Below are 17,161 nucleotides of genomic sequence, written 5' to 3'. Positions count from 1 at the left end.
TTGATCCAAGTCTTAAGTCTGAGTAGGCTATAGACTTTACCACTTCAGCCAACACTATTTCGAGTTAGATAACATTTTCAGAGCCTTTTCTTGCCTTTTTAGGATATTTTTCATATAGGCACCTGACATATGGCACGTTAACATTAGGCACCCTCAAGTTTCAAATATTTAGGATAGATGAATAACTTTTTAAAAAATTACTCAAATGACCGACTGAGTTACTTTTTGTTCACTTAACTAGTCAACACTTAAAATGACAGTTCTAACCTCTTTTTTGGGCAAGTAAAATGGTGGATGAGAGAATAAATATGGTGATTTTTTTTTGTTTTCAGAGAAGTTGGCAGTGCATGCATGAAGACTGTGAAGGTACTTGGTCGTGGATGTGACAGCCATATTGTACTAGTTCCATCTCTCCCCTCCACACACACACACACAGAGGGGGGATCAGTTCAGAGGGAAAAAGTACAACAGTAATACAAGTGGATAACCAGGTAATTTCTGGAAAATTGAGGTGATTATTTCAAATATTTGGAACCTGGGACCCCTAATTCTAAATTTACCCAATATTAGGTGCTTATATGTAAATTACCACTTTTTTTTTAAAGAAAGAAAACATTGAACATAGTTGGAAACTGAATAAGACCTTGATGTTTTTCCACCCAGGATCGTTGCTTAGCCGATCACATATATACTTCTCTAGAGCTCTGGCTAGCTGAAACATGAACTCTGTGCCAGGCGTGATAACATTGGAGTCGTGCAGTTGGCTCTTCTGTTTGGGCAGAAGCTTCTTGCCCATCATCTCAAACTTGTTTCTCAATCTATCCTCCTCCCTCTCCTGGTTGTTTAACAGCAATGCAAGAGCATAATATGTCAGAAAAAAGAAAGATCAGAACCACTGGAAATTAGGAGGGAATTAAAGAACACTCACTAGCTCAAGGGCATCCTTTGCAGCTCTAAATCGCCTGGCACGCTGCTGGTTCATCTTGGCCCGTGGTGCAACACCATCTGCATCCATGAAATGGGCTTCAACGCGTGAACTCAGAAAAAGTTAAATCATGAATACCATGGTTGGGGATTGAAGTTTTAGGCCAATGAATTTGGATTTAGTGAGAAAGGTGTTTTTTCACTGGTTACAAAAAAAATGTAAATAAGAACTGGGAAACAAGATGAACAGCTCCTGGCATGGCTTGTGTTTGGCTTGTTTGGAATCATGAAATAGGCTCAGTAAGCCGAACATGATCAATGGGTACTCAGCTTGGCTGGCCTCATATAGGCTCATCATGCTAGTAACACATATTTTACATATATTTTATATCATAGAGTGTAGATGTGCTTGGCCTGAGGCAGTAAGTTTAGAGTTCAACCTATTACTTACAGCTTTGAAACAATGTATTTATTTTGTAAACGAGCAAGTTTGAACTTGGATAGATCATTCTATTATTGTCAATTTGAAAAATGTATATATATATATATTAAATAAGCCAGCTCGAGCTTAGCTTGTTTAACTTGAGCTCACCATGACCAAGAGCTTGACTCGACCCGCCACAAGAATGAGCTGAGCTTGAAAACCCTTTGCTCGGTTTGTTTGGCTAGTTTACCAGCCCGTTTCTAGTTTCCTTGGCATCTATCAATTCGAACAGTAAATTAACATACCCACTTGCTTGCTTTATGGAATTAAAGAATCCACCGACCTTATTACATTTAACCGTCTGTGCTCTTTATTTTATTCGAAAGATACGCTTTGTCACTGGACCATTGCCTAGTGAAAGAAAGTACCTCAAAATATGGGCTCAATATTTATTCTTTCAAGAATAAACTCATTTATGAAAATGGACAAAATATTAATTTTATATTTTTAATTGAGCATTCTAAAGCCATTTGACTGTTAAATATAATAACAGACAAGTTGGTAAGGCATTCGTAATTTACTCAATGAGAAGATTGAGGTCCAACTTAGAAGGCATTATGGGAAAGTACCACTCACCAATTGCCAAATAAAGAAGCTTTCTTGGACGAATAATGCTGAAGAGTCTGTCAATGTAAGCAAAAATCCTCTGATATAATTCTTCAAACGTTGTAGGGGGGCATACCTGTGACTTGCATCAACATCTGTATTAGATGAAAGACAATAACAATAATGTAATAATACACAGGGATATAAACTCTTCTCCATCATTCATGCAGCCCCCAACGTCTTCTGGGGCCCCCACTACAAATGTGGAGTTGGTTGAGTTGGAACACGTGGAGGCTGCAGATTCAATGCCAGGCCCCATTCCAATATCTGGGCTTTGTGTAGATCTTGGAACAGCACCATCACTTTCTTCTACTAGAGTGGACCCGACTCGGAACATGGAACCGCCCCTCTTGCCCCACTTGGACCTAGCACCCAACTCGGACTAGGACACTATCGGATCTGCACCGTCTTTGGACCCAATCCATCCTGTGGACACGTCCCAAATGTCCAACCTGCTCCTGCCGGTCATCCTGGCCAGGGACTTAATTGACCAGGAGGGAGCCCACCTGGACCGTCTCATGGGTCACTCTCCTGCCTTCAAGGATGAATGCACACTTAGAGACGGTACACCACTAGTATGCATAAGTTTGCACAACCGCTTGATTCTTGCAACTTACCAGAGATTCTGACACAAGGGATTAAGTTCACCTCGTCCAACAAGAGAACACCATATCTTCGTGGGCCCTTGAACAAGAATCCCCATATCTTCCACTAGTTGGCGAATCCAAACAATTTCCATGGTAATAGTTGTCATGACTCGGTATTCGGCTTCAGTAGATGATAATGACTGTTGCTTCTTGCATCTTCAAGAAATTAATGATTCTCCTGAAAACACATAAAAACCAATGGTAGAGTGACGATTATTTGGATCACCTCCCCGATCAGAGCCAGTATAAGTTATTAAATTTAATTCAGAAGATGAAGATAGAAATACTCCCTTATTTAAAGATCCCTTTATATATCTGATGATTCGGAAAATTGCACTCATATGAACTGATGTAGGCGCATGTTGGAATTGACTCGTAATATGAACGATATGTGAAATATCAGGTCTCGTGATATTAAGATACATTAGAGATCCAACAAGTTGCCTGTAAGAAGTGAGATCATTTAAAAGAATGCCATCATCAATTTTCATCTTTGTTCCTACTACTTCAAGAATTTTACAAATTTTATCATCCGTAATTCCTGACCTGTCAATAATCTCAAATGCAAGTTTAGTTTGAGATAAAAAATAACCTTTATGTAAATAGACAACTTTAATGCCTAAAAAGTACGTTAGGAATCCTAAGTCGGACATTTCAAATTTATCTTTTAATACAGATTTTATGCTCTTAATTCCCTTAGTATCGTCACCTGTTATTAGCATATCGTCAACATACACCAATAAAATTACTATCCCTGCATTGGATTTTTTGACAAACAAGGTTGTGTCTGTGAAACATGAAAAAAATTCGTTTTCCAATATTACATTATTAAATCTATCATACCAAGCCTTGAGAGCTTGTTTCAAACCATAAAGAGTTTTTCATAGACGAAGCACTTTCCCTTTAGAAACCTCCATATCTAGAGGAGCATCCATGTAGAAAAGATCGTCGTTCAAAAAGGCATTTTTAACATTCATTTAATAAATGTTTTATTTTTTAATTGAGGCAATGGTAATAAAACATATGATAGTAACCATACGTGCAACGAGCGCAAAGACTTTAACATAATCTATTTCATATTCTTGACTATACCCTTTGACAACTAGACGAACTTTATACCTTTCAAGAGACCCATCACTCTTGGTCTTGACCTTGAAAACTCATCAACATCCTATAGTTTTCTTACCACTAGAAAGATTTTGAAATTCTCATGTTTTAGCTTTCCTAAGAGCTCTAAGTTCACTATGTAAAACCCATTTAAAAAAAAGGACCCGGGTTGGATCCAGATCCGACCCGGATCCAAACTCGACAACCCCCTCCCCCCCTCGTGCTTATTTAAAGCACGAAGAGGGGAAGGGTTCCTCATTCGAAACCCTTTCCCCCTTTCCTGTAGCTCCCTCTCTGCCTCCATTAGTCTCTCTCCTTGACACCCCCCGCTCCCCCGGCATCGACCCCCCATCTCCCCCTCAGCTCCCTCTCACCTCACCCTCTCCCACTGCCAACCTTCCGCCTGGCAACACTGCCCCCCCCCCCCTATCTCTCCCTGTGTGCGTCGGTGACACGCAACCGCCTCCTCCTACGTTTGACCCCTCGTCGTCAGTGTTCTCCCACTCGCTGGCTCCTTTTTCAGGTAAACCCCGACTCCCCTCTTCTCCTGTTGTCTTCTTCTTCTGCTTTTGTTTTCTTCTTCTTTCTTCTTCTTTCTTCTACTTTCTTCTTTTTCTTCCTCGGTTCCTTTTTGGTCGACCGGCCGGGGCTAAAGCCCCTGCCTGTCATTTTTCGGCAGGCTGACAGGGGCCTCCTGAAACCAAATCGATCGTTGAAACCAAATCGATCGGCAGGGGCTAAATCCTCTGCCTGTCATTTTCCGACAGGGGCGATGCCCCTGCCATCTGAATCTTTGGTCGGCCGGCAGGGGCTACTGTCTTTTTCCGACAGGTCGGTAAGGGTGACACTGCCTGCATATAATAGGTCGACAGGGGCTTTTAGCCCCTGCCTCTTGTTTCCTGGCGGGGGCAATGCCCCCTGCCGCCTGTGATAAGATTCTCGGCAGGGACCTTTGGCCCCTGCCTCATTTTTCTGGCAAGTCGGCAAGGGCCTTGCCCCTGCCACTGGTCTTTTCTTTTCACAGTGGAAGGGTCGAGCCCCCTTCCTGCCTCCTGGTAAGATATAGTTAATATATATATATATATATATGTAAACCGAAATACCCCTTAGGGGTATTCCGGTCTTTTCACCAAATAGGCGTCAACCCCTAATGGGTTGACATTTTATCTTTTTGCTTTTGTACCTTTTTTTGTTTTTTTGCTTTTGTATATTTTTTTTGTTTTTTTGCTTGTCTTTTTCTATGCAAAAGGGGCAGCTCATATGACTGTTGGAGCTGCCCCAACGGTCACAAGCCCCAACAGTCACATGTTCAGCCCCTTATTCCCATTGTACTATAAATAGCCCCTTGGGCCATGTATATTTTTTAGCTCATTAGAGTGCCTTTTTATGCAATAAAAATTTGTTAAGACCCTTGTGTGGGTGGTTTCATTGATTCAAATATTCTACTTGATTGAAAGTGTGTTCTTGCATGTGTATCAGATTCAATCCACTTCATTACATGGTATCAGAGCTTTGGTGATTCAAAGGCATTTTTCTAAAAGCAAGATTGTGAGGATATTAAGAGGAGGATTCGTGGGCTTAGCGGATACAACAAATCAAGGATTGTTGCATCGGGAAGCGTGTCACTTCTCAAACAAGTCTTGTATCTCTATCTTTCTCCCTTCTTCCTACTATATCTTTCTCCTCACATTGTAAAGAAATGGAGAATGAGAGAGAAGTTATAATCTTCGTTCCCGTATGCCTAAACGATACAAACTATGTGATGTGGGCATCCATAGTAAAACACAAGATATGGGAAAAGGGTTTGTGGGGTTTGGTGGATGGTATCGAAAAAGAGTCTAAGCTCATTCTTACAAAAAATGAGAATGGGAAGGAGGTTGTTCTTTAAGGTGAGAAAATGGGTAAAGTCGTTTCCGATTATGAGAAAAAAATGGATGGGCCACTCCAAAATAATTGGATGACTCATCAATAATGTAGATATTCATAAATGTTGTAGCTTAGCAAAATTTGATTTTGCTAGCGATGCTTGAAAATATCTTAAGGACAATGTCCAAAATAAAGTAAGAACCATGACTCAAGGAGAGATGAATATTACAATGCTCTCTTTGCCTCCTATGGATGAATTGGCTCTTCTTGAGCCAAAATGGCATTGCCCTCAAGATGTAGAACTCCGTGAAAACCAAATTAAAATGGAGCATTTCTACCAATTTGTGAATGGGCTTAGGCTCGAATTTGAGGGAACAAGATCGGCTCTCCTTCATAGAGGAGGTGTATGCCATCCATAGTCGAAACTCTTAAGAATTGACTATAGAAGAGAATAGATTAAAGAAGTCATCCGCTTCAAAAGATGAAGAAACCGTACTTGCTATGTCCAAGTCCGGTAACCACACTAGGAGTTACAAGCCCCCTCACTTTTGTGAAGAATGAGAATGGGAGAAATCCCAATAACTATGAAAGAAGCGATAGAAGAGGAGATCATGAATACAAAAAAGGTGGCAAAATCATATGCGGGACACATAAAGCCTTTTTGTCCCAAAAGAAAGAAAAAAGATCACGTTGATGATAAGAGAGTTGCTTCGGTAGGAAAAAATGATGTAGACGACTCCAAATGCATTGTCTCACTGACTTTAGCTCAATTAATGGAAGCGCTACAACCAATGTTCAAAGGTCAAGCTTCTTCCTTCTTGGAGGCTGCCGTATCCACAAATGGTGACCCTAGCAAGACTTTTTGGATATTAGATTCTGGTGCCTCTTTTCATATGACTCCAAATGAGTCAATATTATCTGAATGTCATTCTAACCCAAATAATTCTTATGTTTCAACCGCCGACGAAACATCTTTAAAAATTAAAAGTTTTGAAATTTTTCAAAAACCACCAAACTTCCACATACCAAGTATTAGAGTTGTGCCAAATCTAAATTTGAACCTTTTATCAGTTTCACAAATTATGAATTATGGTTGCAAAGTTTTATTTTCTTCTAATGATTGTTTAATACAATATCTCAAATCCAAGAAGCCGATTGGGCAAGGCCATAGAAGAGGAGATCTCTATGTAATGGAGAGTCTTGAGTTATCAAAACAATCTTTTTGTAATTTTGCGGAAAAGAAAGATATAGAAAATTGGCACAAAAGACTAAGACATCCTAGTGTGTCCAAATTATATTTGTTTTCATTTCTTACTAGTTATAAAGAAAAGAATTTGGTTTGTGAAGATTGCATTCTTGGCAAAATGAAAGCTTTGCCCCTTGAATAAAGACATTTTATACCAAAAAATCCTTTTGAGTTAATACATTCGGATGTGTGGGGACCGGCTCCTGTTATATCCAAAGGTGGGATATCATACTATGTTGTGTTTGTAGATGACTATAGTAGACATTCTTGGATCTTTTTTCTTAAACAAAAATCAGAAGTATTTGAATGCTTTAAAACAATTTATTTTCATGTAAAGACTCAATTCAAAAGCAACATTCAAATTTTTAGATCTTATTCTGGGGGAGAATTTGTATAAAAAGAATTCAAAAAATTTCTTGACCTAATTGGGATTATTCAAAAAAAATCTTGCCCATACACTCCTCAATAAAATGGTCTAACTGAAAGAAAGCATAGAATATTGTTGAAACCACTAGAACACTTTCTTATATCAAGAAATGTTACAAAAATGTTTTGGGCCGAAGCCGCTCTTACGATAGTTTATTTGATAAATAGAATGCCTTAAAAAACTATTGAAAATATATCTTCCATTGAAAAATTGTTTAAAATCTCCCCCGATTACAAAATGTTGAGTCTTTGGATGTAAATGTTTTATTCTTACCCATAGAAGTGACAAAATTTCCCCAAAAGCAATCCCTTGTGTTTTTTAGGCTATGCTGAAAATAAAAAAGGATATCGATGCTATGACATAGAAAGAAACAAGTTATATGTTTCACGAAATGTTACATTTCTAAAAAAATGAAGATGGTTTTAGCAAGAAAAAAATCTAAGAGAACTATGATTAATTGTTTATTTTTTATCTTATCAATGAATATAATAGGTGTAAAAACATTCATAATGAGCATGAGAGTGAAAATGAAGACACTCATGATGTAAGTGAAAATGTTGACAATGGTCTTGATAATATTGACCCACTTCATACTACCATACACTTGGCGGACCAAAGATCACCCACCATGTGTAGACTCTGCTAGTATTAGAAAATCAATAAGAATTTCTAAGGCCCCTAGTAGATTTGTATCTTATGATTCCTTTGAACCAAGATATCGAGCATGTTTAATGGTTATATACTCATATACCGAACCATCATCTTATTATGAAGCCAAAAACCATCAAGAATGGATTAAAGCGATGAGTGATGAATTAAAAGCTTTAGAAAAAGCAAAAACTTGAGAAATTCAAACATTACCCCAAGAACGAAAAACTATAAGGTGTAGATGGGTTTACAAAATTAAAACTAAATGGGATGAGACATTGAAAAGATATAAAGCTCGATTAATAGCTAAGGGATATAGTCAAGAATATGAAATTGACTATGATGAGACCTTTGCCCCAGTTGCTCAAAGGACGACTGTCAGAACCCTTATATCGATAACATCAATTCAAAAATGGACTATCTTTCAAATAGATGTAAAAAATGCCTTTTTGAATGGTAATTTAGATAAAGAGGTCTACATGGATCCTCCACCAAGTTTGCACTTAGCACATAAAAAAACTCTTAGGTTACGAAAAGCCTTGTATGGATTAAAATAAGCTCCCAAAGCTTGGTAAGATAGATTTAGTAATCTAATGACTCAACTTCATTTTAAATCTTGTTTTACTAACACTGCATTGTCTGTTAAGTCTTCCAATGCAGGAATGGTCATATGCTACTCTACGTGGATGATATGATAATCACAGAAGATGATAAGCAATGAGTAAATCATATCAAAGGTGTGCTTAAAGATAACTTTGATATGACAGATCTTGATTTTTTAAGATATTTTCTTGGTATTGAAGTGACTTAATCACCTCGTGATTATTTTTTGTCACAGACTAAGTATGCAACAAAGATTATTGAGAGATCAGGACTCTCAGATGAGAAACGGGTTGACACTCCAGAGATCATAAATGCAAAAATGAAAAAGGATGATGGAGAACCTCTTTAAGATCCAACCCCATACAGACAATTGATTAAAACTTTATCTTACCTTTCTATTACTCGTCCTGATATTTCTCATGCTATTCATTCAGTCAGTCAATTTCAGCATGCTCTCACTATAGTACATATGAGTGTTTTAATGAGAATTATTAGATATATTAAGAACTCTATAAATTATGGATTGTTTTTGTTATCATCTTCCTTATTAGAAGTCATTATGCACTTAGACTCTGACTGGGGAGGGGATATGAATGATAGACGCTCAACTACTGGTTTATGTGTTTTTGTAGGTGACTCACTGATCTCATGGCGATGCAAGAAGCAATAAAAAGTGTCTCTCTCATCAACTGAAGTTGAATATCGCGCCATGGCAACGACCACGTCAGAGTTAGTGTGGCTTTGATAATTAGTGAAAGACTTGAGAATCCACATCAAAGAACCCACTAAAGTATGTTGTGATAACAAAAGCGTTGTGTATATTGCAAGCAACCATACGTTCCATGAGAGGACAAAACATATTGAAATGGATTGTCACTATGTCAGTGAAGAATTTATGCGAAAAACTATCACATTGCCCTACGTTCCATCAAAATATCAACTAGCGGATTTTTTCACCAAAGCGCTTTCGTCACCCAGATTTCACTTCCTACTTGGCAAACTCTCGGTTGTTCCACCATGAGTTTGAGGGGGGGTGTTAAGATATAGTTAATATATATATGTAAACCAAAATACCCCTTAGGGGTATTCTGATCTTTTCACCAAATAGGCATCAGCCCCTAATGGGCTGACATTTTATCTTTTTGCTTTTGTACATTTTTTTTTGTTTTTTTGCTTTTGTCTTTTTCTATGCAAAAGGGGCAGCTCGTATGACTATTGGAGCTGCCCCAACAGTCACATGTTCAGCCCCTTATTCCCATTATATTATAAATAGCCCCTTGGGCCATGTATATTTTTTAACTCTTTGGAGTGCCTTTTTATGCAATAACAATTTGTTAAGACCCTTGTGTGGGTGGTTTCGTTGATTCAATCAAGTATTCTACTTGATTGAAAGTGTGTTCTTGCATGTGTATCAGATTCAATCCACTTCATTACACCTCCCTGTTCATTTTTTTGAGGCCCTGGGTGCGAGCTCAGCCTAATAGCCGAGCCCACCTCCCACCCCTGGCCGCTGCAGGCAGGTCTGGGCTTGGTATGACTGCCAAGCCCACCTACCTCCCCTGTACTGTTTATCTTTCAAGATTGTTTTTTATATTCATGCTTTACTTTTTCGCAGCTCGCACGACGGATCCCACTTATGCCCCGCGCCTGAGCCCTTCGTTACTTGTTACTTATACACGAAGGCAAGCGCAACTCTGAGACTCTCCAAGGTAGGGAAAAGTTGTGCAATGGACTTTGGACGAACTGAACTAAGTTAAAACACTTAAAATGTGAATTAAAACAATTATATATATATAGCAATACGCTTTTAAACTCAAGGACGTAGTTTTGCGATCCTTGTCTTTATTACTTTCTATCATTTACTTTCGCGGTCACGCTTTAGTGCACAGGTTGATTTTCTTTACCCATTTATTTGGCTTGATACATGGTTTCACGTATCAAGCATTGCTTTTTGTTATTTACTTTCGCCGCCGTGCTTTAGTGCACAGGCTGATTTTCTTTACGCATTTATTTAGCTTGAAATGTGGTTTCACGTATCAAGCATCGCTTTCTGTCATTTACTTTCGCCATCACGCTTTAGTGCACAGGCTATTTGCTTTTATGTATTTACTTGCTTACACATTTGTTTAGCTGAAGTACGGTTTCATGCCTCGTGTATTGCTTTATGCATTTACTTTGCTTACGCCTCTATTGCTGACACATTTATTTGGCTGAGGTACGATTTTGTATCCCGCGCACCACTTACGCATTCTTGCGCTCAATGTGCGTCTTCGCACTTTAAGGATTGTTTGAACCTTGCTGTCTTTGTGCATGGGCTCGCATTTCCTTGCTAACTTACACATGCGTAAGTACAGACCGGAGCGTAGCCTATTTCGCTCTTTTGTTTTAAAATGACACGAGTCACACTTATGCATTTTGTTTAGTTATGTAGTTTAGTTAGAATAGGTTTTAGTTTTTAGCTTTTGGACATTTATAAACCTTTCTGGCTTTTTGACTAAAGTCAAAAGGCAATGGGCTAGAGAGTCGTTGGACTCCCAACGACTCTATTTAGAGCTGTTGGGAGCCCAACAACTCTCTCCTCTCCCCCTCTAAAGTGTATTATAAATATGGGGCCTTGCCCCCTTGTAAAGTATGATTTTTGTGTGTGATTCCCATATTAATAAAAACATATTTTTCCTCTTGTTTTTGCATACCCATTTTTAGGTATTTTGTATAAACCTTCGTGGTTCTTATGAGTGGATATTGTGTATGAACCTTTCTGGTTCTTGTGAGTGATTCTTGGTGTGTACCATTTGAAGATTTGATTGTTGGTTTCATCTTCTTTCATTAACAATGTGTTTCTTCAAGGCATTCTGCAAGAAGTTTACATGGCTCAAGTTCTCAACCACAAGGGTTTGAGAATAGGAGTCATCTCCACTATGTTTGTAAACTTGGTCGAGCTATCTATGGGTTGAAACAAGCCCCCAAGACCTGGTTCGAAAGACTTCGTGTCTATTTAGACAAACAGGGCTTCACCGAATCCAAAGCGGATCCTTCTTTATTCATTTGCCACACCAGTCAACTGCACATGTTCATCTTGGTTTATGTTGATGACGTAATTATAGGAAACTCACAGGTTGCAATAAAAATAATTTAAAATTTTGCATCAAAATTCTCTATTAAAGATCTGGGTCCACTACACTATTTTATCTTTCAGATTCTACAGGTGGAATGGTTTTATGTCAAAGGAAGTATATTTTGGATATTTTAACAAAAACAAGTATGACTGACAGTGATCACTCTTGTTGCACCTAACATTGTGTTATCCAAACATGACGAAATTCTATTAAAAATTGCTACTGAATACATAAGCATTGTTGGAGGCCTTCAATATGTCACGTCTACAAGACCAGATATAGCTTATGCAGTTAACAAAGTCTGTCACTTCATGCACGAACGAAGGCATAGTCATTGGGATCACATCAAACGAATTCTCAGATACTTGAAAGGAACAATTAATATCGATCTTTAAATCAAGAAATTCACTTGTAGTTGAGTAACTATTCTGATGTTGACTGGGCAGGTTGTCCAAAGGATAGAAAGTCTATAGGAAGCTATTTGTCCTTTCTGGGCTCAAATATTTTGTCTTGGAACTCAACCAAACAGCAGCCAATTGCCAAGTCAAGCACTGAGGCAGAATATACTGATACTGAGTTAATGTGAATCAAACAATTGATAAGAGAACTAAATGTTCTGTCTAGTGGCCGTTCGGTTCTATGGTGTGACAATCTTGGGCACACCTATCTTCCAGTGAACCCAGTGTTCCATGCACAGAACAAACATATATAAATTGACTATCATTTTGTTCGAGAAAAAGTTGCAAATGGCTCTCAGAAAAATACAAGAGTGTGTAAGAAAAGAAAAAGATCATTCTGAGAATCTTCATACGTGCATTCATACTCTGCATATCATTCTGAAGGTTCTATAGGAAAGTGTTGTAACTTTTTGATTTCTACTGTATTCCTTCTCTGTTGAGAGAAGTAGACCTCTGGAAAAGAGGGTGTTTCTCTTCTCTGTTGAGAGAAGTAGACCTCTGAGAAAGAGGGTGTTTCCCTTCTCTGTCGAGAGAAGTAGACCTCTGAGGAAGAGGGTGTTGTATTATTTATCCGGTAACTCGGATGTTATAGTGGAAGGCTCAAGTGTTTTACTTGGGGACTTTATGTAGGTCAGTAACTCGACCGAACCAGTATAAATCTTGTGTTTATTGTGTTGTGCCTTATTGCCTTATTTTTTATTTTATCGATCTGCATCGTATTTCACTATTCACCCCCCCTCTAGTGGAATTTCAGTTTTCACCTAAAGGATCTTGGTAAGTTAAAGTACTTTCTTGGCATCAAGGTGGCCTGCTTGTCCCAATGCATTTTCTTGACCCAACAGAAGTACACACTTGACATTGTCTCTGACTGTGGCTTATTGGGCACCCGCCTAGTGGACTTTCCCATAGAGCAACATCTTTCTCTTTCATCCGATCAAGGCGCTCTACTCAATGATCCCACTCGTTATAGACGTCTGGTGGGTCATCTCATTTATCCGATGATCACTCGATCGGATATCAACTATTAAGTTAACATCTTGAGCTAGTTCATGCAAACTCCGCGGAAGCCCCATCTTGACGCTACCTATCAGGTCCTTCGATATTTAAAATCCTTCCCAAACAAAAGGCATTAATCTGCCTTCTTCTAGCCAACTTCAACTCACTACATATTGTGACTCTGATTGGGAAAGTTGTCCCATAACCTGTCGTTTAACTACAGGATATCTCGCCTTTCTTGGCAGCAATCCTCTATCTTAGAAAACCAAAAAGCAGTATATTGTTTCCCGCTATTCTGTTGAAGTTGAATATCGCTCTATGGCTACCACCACTTGTGAACTAATCTGGCTCAAAGCTCTTTTTTTGGATCTTGGCGTCACTCATTCATAACCCATGCAATTATATTGTGACAATCAAGTCGCCCTTCACATTGCTGTCAACCCTGTTTTTCACGAGCGTACTAAGCACATTGAACTTGATTGTCACCTTATTCGTGAAAAACTTAAAGCTGGTGTCATTACCACTGATCATATCCTTCTCGTTATCAACCTGTTGATCTCCTAACTAAGGCATTGGGATGTGACCAGTTTCAGTTCTTGACGTCCAAGTTGGGCATTACAGATCACCATGCTCCAACTTGAAATTAAAGTTCAATTTGTTCCAACACAAGACCAAGTTGCAGATGTTATTACTAAACCAATGGCAGGTCCAAGATTCACCTAGTTTAGAGACAAGCCCAATCTCGTGGAGATTAGCTTGAGGAGGCATGTTAAGAATGATGGTTCATGGGGGACTCTTAGTCATACTCATCTAGAAGAGGTCGATCCTCATGAAAGTCGACCAAATGAGATGCCATCTCAGGAAACTCATATTGATAATTGTCCTGATAAGTTGCAGTTGCATAGGACTCCTCAAATGGTGACTCCTAAACTATTTCAATCGTATCAATGTAATCCAAATGGATATTGTAGAGTCCTGGATATTCCTGTATGTTCTAAGGATAAGTCACAATGTAAAAGGACTCTAAACCCTGTAATTCAATATAATAAGGAAACCTCTCCCATCTCATCGTCTAGTGAGAGAGAAACTCATGAATGTAGGTCAAGTTACCGAACCACGGAAAACCATTGCGTTCTTTGTGCATGCAGACCTCATATATCGTGAGTCTGTCATTTTTCGACAGTGCTAGTGATACCTCATCACTCGCCATTGTCTGTGCTGTTCTGCGCTATATGATATCAATGAAATTCCACTTTCAAAAAAATAAATACGGATATAGATTGTGATTTTATAATTCTCCAAAAGAAATGAATGTTTACCACTCGTTAGATGCAACTAATCATAAAGGTAAAACAGACCACGAAGTGTTAAAAATGGCTAACCAAAAAGTGCATCACACGGGGGAGGGAGGTGTGAACAGTCTCAGAGAGAGAGAGAGAGAGAGAGAGAGAGAGTATACTCATGTTGGCATGCATCAAACCGGAAAAGCATATAGATATAATAGGTATATTACCAACAACAAATAAATTAAATTCACTTGGTAAAATAAGCAATAAAACTACAGAGGCAACACAAAATTGCAAGTTCTTACAGAAAGAAAAGCGTAGAAATGCAGACAACTTCACATGTTCGTGGTTTGTAGCACCATACTACTATTGCTAAAGCTAAAGAAAACGACCAATTAACATTTTGGTTGCTGTAAACATAGTTAATAACTCCCAAAGATAACAAATTGCAATCACCAAAATAGCAATTGAACTGAATCCACAGACTAAGATTTTTAGCGAAGCAAAACAATCGAAACTTTAATATATAAGATGAAAGGAGCCCAGAAAGAAAGAGTGGACTAGACCTCGTTGGGGTGGAAGCAAGGGTGTATAATGCCATTCATGTCAAGATAAAGATTATCAAACTCAATCCCGTTTGGGTTTGGTCTGGACGTGTCTATGCACTCAACTCCATTTTCATCCTTTGTTGGTCTCTCCTCTTTAGCAGCCACAACTATCTTTGGATACTTGTCAACAAGCCACCGGTAAAAGGATGGCACACCCATTAATTTCTTCTCACAATTCTCACAAGAAAAAGAAGATGAATGTCCAAGAGAACAAAAGTGGAAATATAACCACAGAGGGATCTGAAAGATCTCACGTTAATAACTCCAAAGTGATTGTGAGAAATTGTGGAGTTCTTTTTTGTTTTCTATTCTTTTGTTGTTGGTGATGGAGTACCATTTCCACTGTGAAAGAGAACCAAAGCTCCCACTTTAACAGACGAACTAAGAGGTTTACTTCCTTCCTAAGGAATAAAGGGAGGAAGAGAAAAGTCAGTGGTTAGCCTTTATTTATACAATATAACTAAGTTTCCGAAAGATGGCAATAATGAACTCAAAGGCAATTGGATGTCTTGGCAACTCGAAAGAATTGATGGAGGGATACGATTGGAGACGGAAAAGGTTGAAGCTCATAGCTCTACCAACTAAAGTTGGTAAATTGTCTGGAATTCCATCTCTGTCCCATGGACGTTCCATGGTTGATCTCTCTAATGTTGCAGAAACTCTCGAAACAGTAATTTTTATTCTCTCAAGGACGTGAATGATTTGGCCGACTCCGACTTGGACTTGTCCTGTTCGGATCGAATCCTTGGTGGGTTTGTAGATGATGGACATCGAGCCTCCAGCCTAATCGTACAACCTAGTTGGTTGCTTGCATGATTTAGTTGAACCAGTGTCCAAGTCAGTATAGAGGCGAATCTTATGATAAGATTTTCTGACAAAGTTTGGAGTCATCAACAATTCAACTAGTCTTAGACGCAGACAGGATCATCAATATGTTGCTGGATAAATAATTAGCATATGCAATGTTCGTTTGTTTTTTGAGGAGAGAATTAGCATATGCAATGTTGAACAATGAGTTGCTGAACTTTGTCGTATGAATTTTATATATAATTATCATGCAATAATGTCATTGATTAACTACTCAAGGCCGGCCAGTATCATCAACATTAAGAATAGAAGATTCCTTTTTTTTTTGAAGAATTTAAGAATAGAAGATTTCACTAAGCAAATTAGTGTGTTTCTTCAATTGTGCATCATCATCATCAGAGTTATGAACTTTCACTCGGTGGATTTATGGGACTAGAATCATTAAGTGTTGGTATTGCTTCATTTGTTAATGCTAGCAAGAACAATCACCAAAGACAAGTAAATAGCAAGAACAATCACCAAAAGAATATTTGTGACAAGTAAATACTAGGCTCGAATAGCAGGGGTGCCTCATCTGTTAGGGTACTTTAAGTAGATGGATGTTTTGGTCATTGGAAATAATCAATGTAGTTGGGCAGCCTAGAGAGATGGGAATGCAAATGATTACGGCGGCACCGCCTCTCTCTCTCTCTCTTCCCCATGCGCATGCAGATATAAACCGGGTCGGACCTACAAAGTCCGCATATGGCCTCAACATCAGCTGAACCAGTCCATATATGGGATGAGGACATCTGACGGCCGTGAAAGTGTCCACCTGTGATGAGGTGAAGACCAAAGTGTTGCTTCTTCCATAACATCCACATGTATGTGGATTAGATCCGGATTCAATTAAGTGCCTGGATGGAGCCTAGGTCCTCCGGCGTTTTGACATGCTACCCAGTGTACCAGGGTCCGGACCTACTAATGTAGGACTGGTTAGCTAATGGGGGTGGATTCATAAGATCTGATAAATAGTACATTAACTCAGTTTAATTCGGGAACTTTAAACTAAACCCAAGTCTGGCCCGAGGTCCAACTAAGTTCCAGAACTTTTACATGTAATTTTTCAAGAAAGAGATTTTACTGGGTCTGGTCTTACATGATCTGAACCCAGACTTGGACCCGGTATTGTCTAATGCAAATCAATTGGACCTGGGCCAGTCGATTTGGGTCTAGATGGAAACTAACCCTGGATCTGATTGACTAGTCCGAACGTGGCTGGAGCCAAGGCTTAATTGGGTTAGATAGAAGCCCATTATTCATCTGATTAATCCAATGGCTGACCCCGAACAT

The 17,161-nt window shown here is 38.8% G+C and overlaps 1 protein-coding gene across 1 annotated transcript in view; it reads right to left on the bottom strand.

Annotated features, from left to right (window-relative positions):
• Window positions 1–15,181, bottom strand: part of LOC149848665 (5'-3' exoribonuclease 3-like) — a 68,389-nt gene extending 53,208 nt beyond the window's left edge. Inside the window, exons 1-4 of the mRNA XM_090004969.1 lie at window positions 14,981–15,181; window positions 1,985–2,090; window positions 929–1,005; window positions 644–835 (exon numbers count right to left, since the gene is read on the bottom strand). Of these exons, the coding sequence (XP_089861095.1) occupies window positions 644–835; window positions 929–1,005; window positions 1,985–2,090; window positions 14,981–15,181 (576 nt within the window). The remainder of the gene's footprint in view (window positions 1–643; window positions 836–928; window positions 1,006–1,984; window positions 2,091–14,980) is intronic.
• Window positions 15,182–17,161: the final 1,980 nt, after the last annotated feature.

The sequence above is a fragment of the Nuphar pumila genome, chromosome 1, assembly GCF_984573655.1.
Source record: "Nuphar pumila chromosome 1, dmNupPumi1.hap1.1, whole genome shotgun sequence".
NCBI lineage: Eukaryota > Viridiplantae > Streptophyta > Magnoliopsida > Nymphaeales > Nymphaeaceae > Nuphar > Nuphar pumila.
The sequence above is the reverse complement of the archived record's forward strand: the minus strand, read 5'-3'. Positions and strand labels throughout refer to the sequence as shown.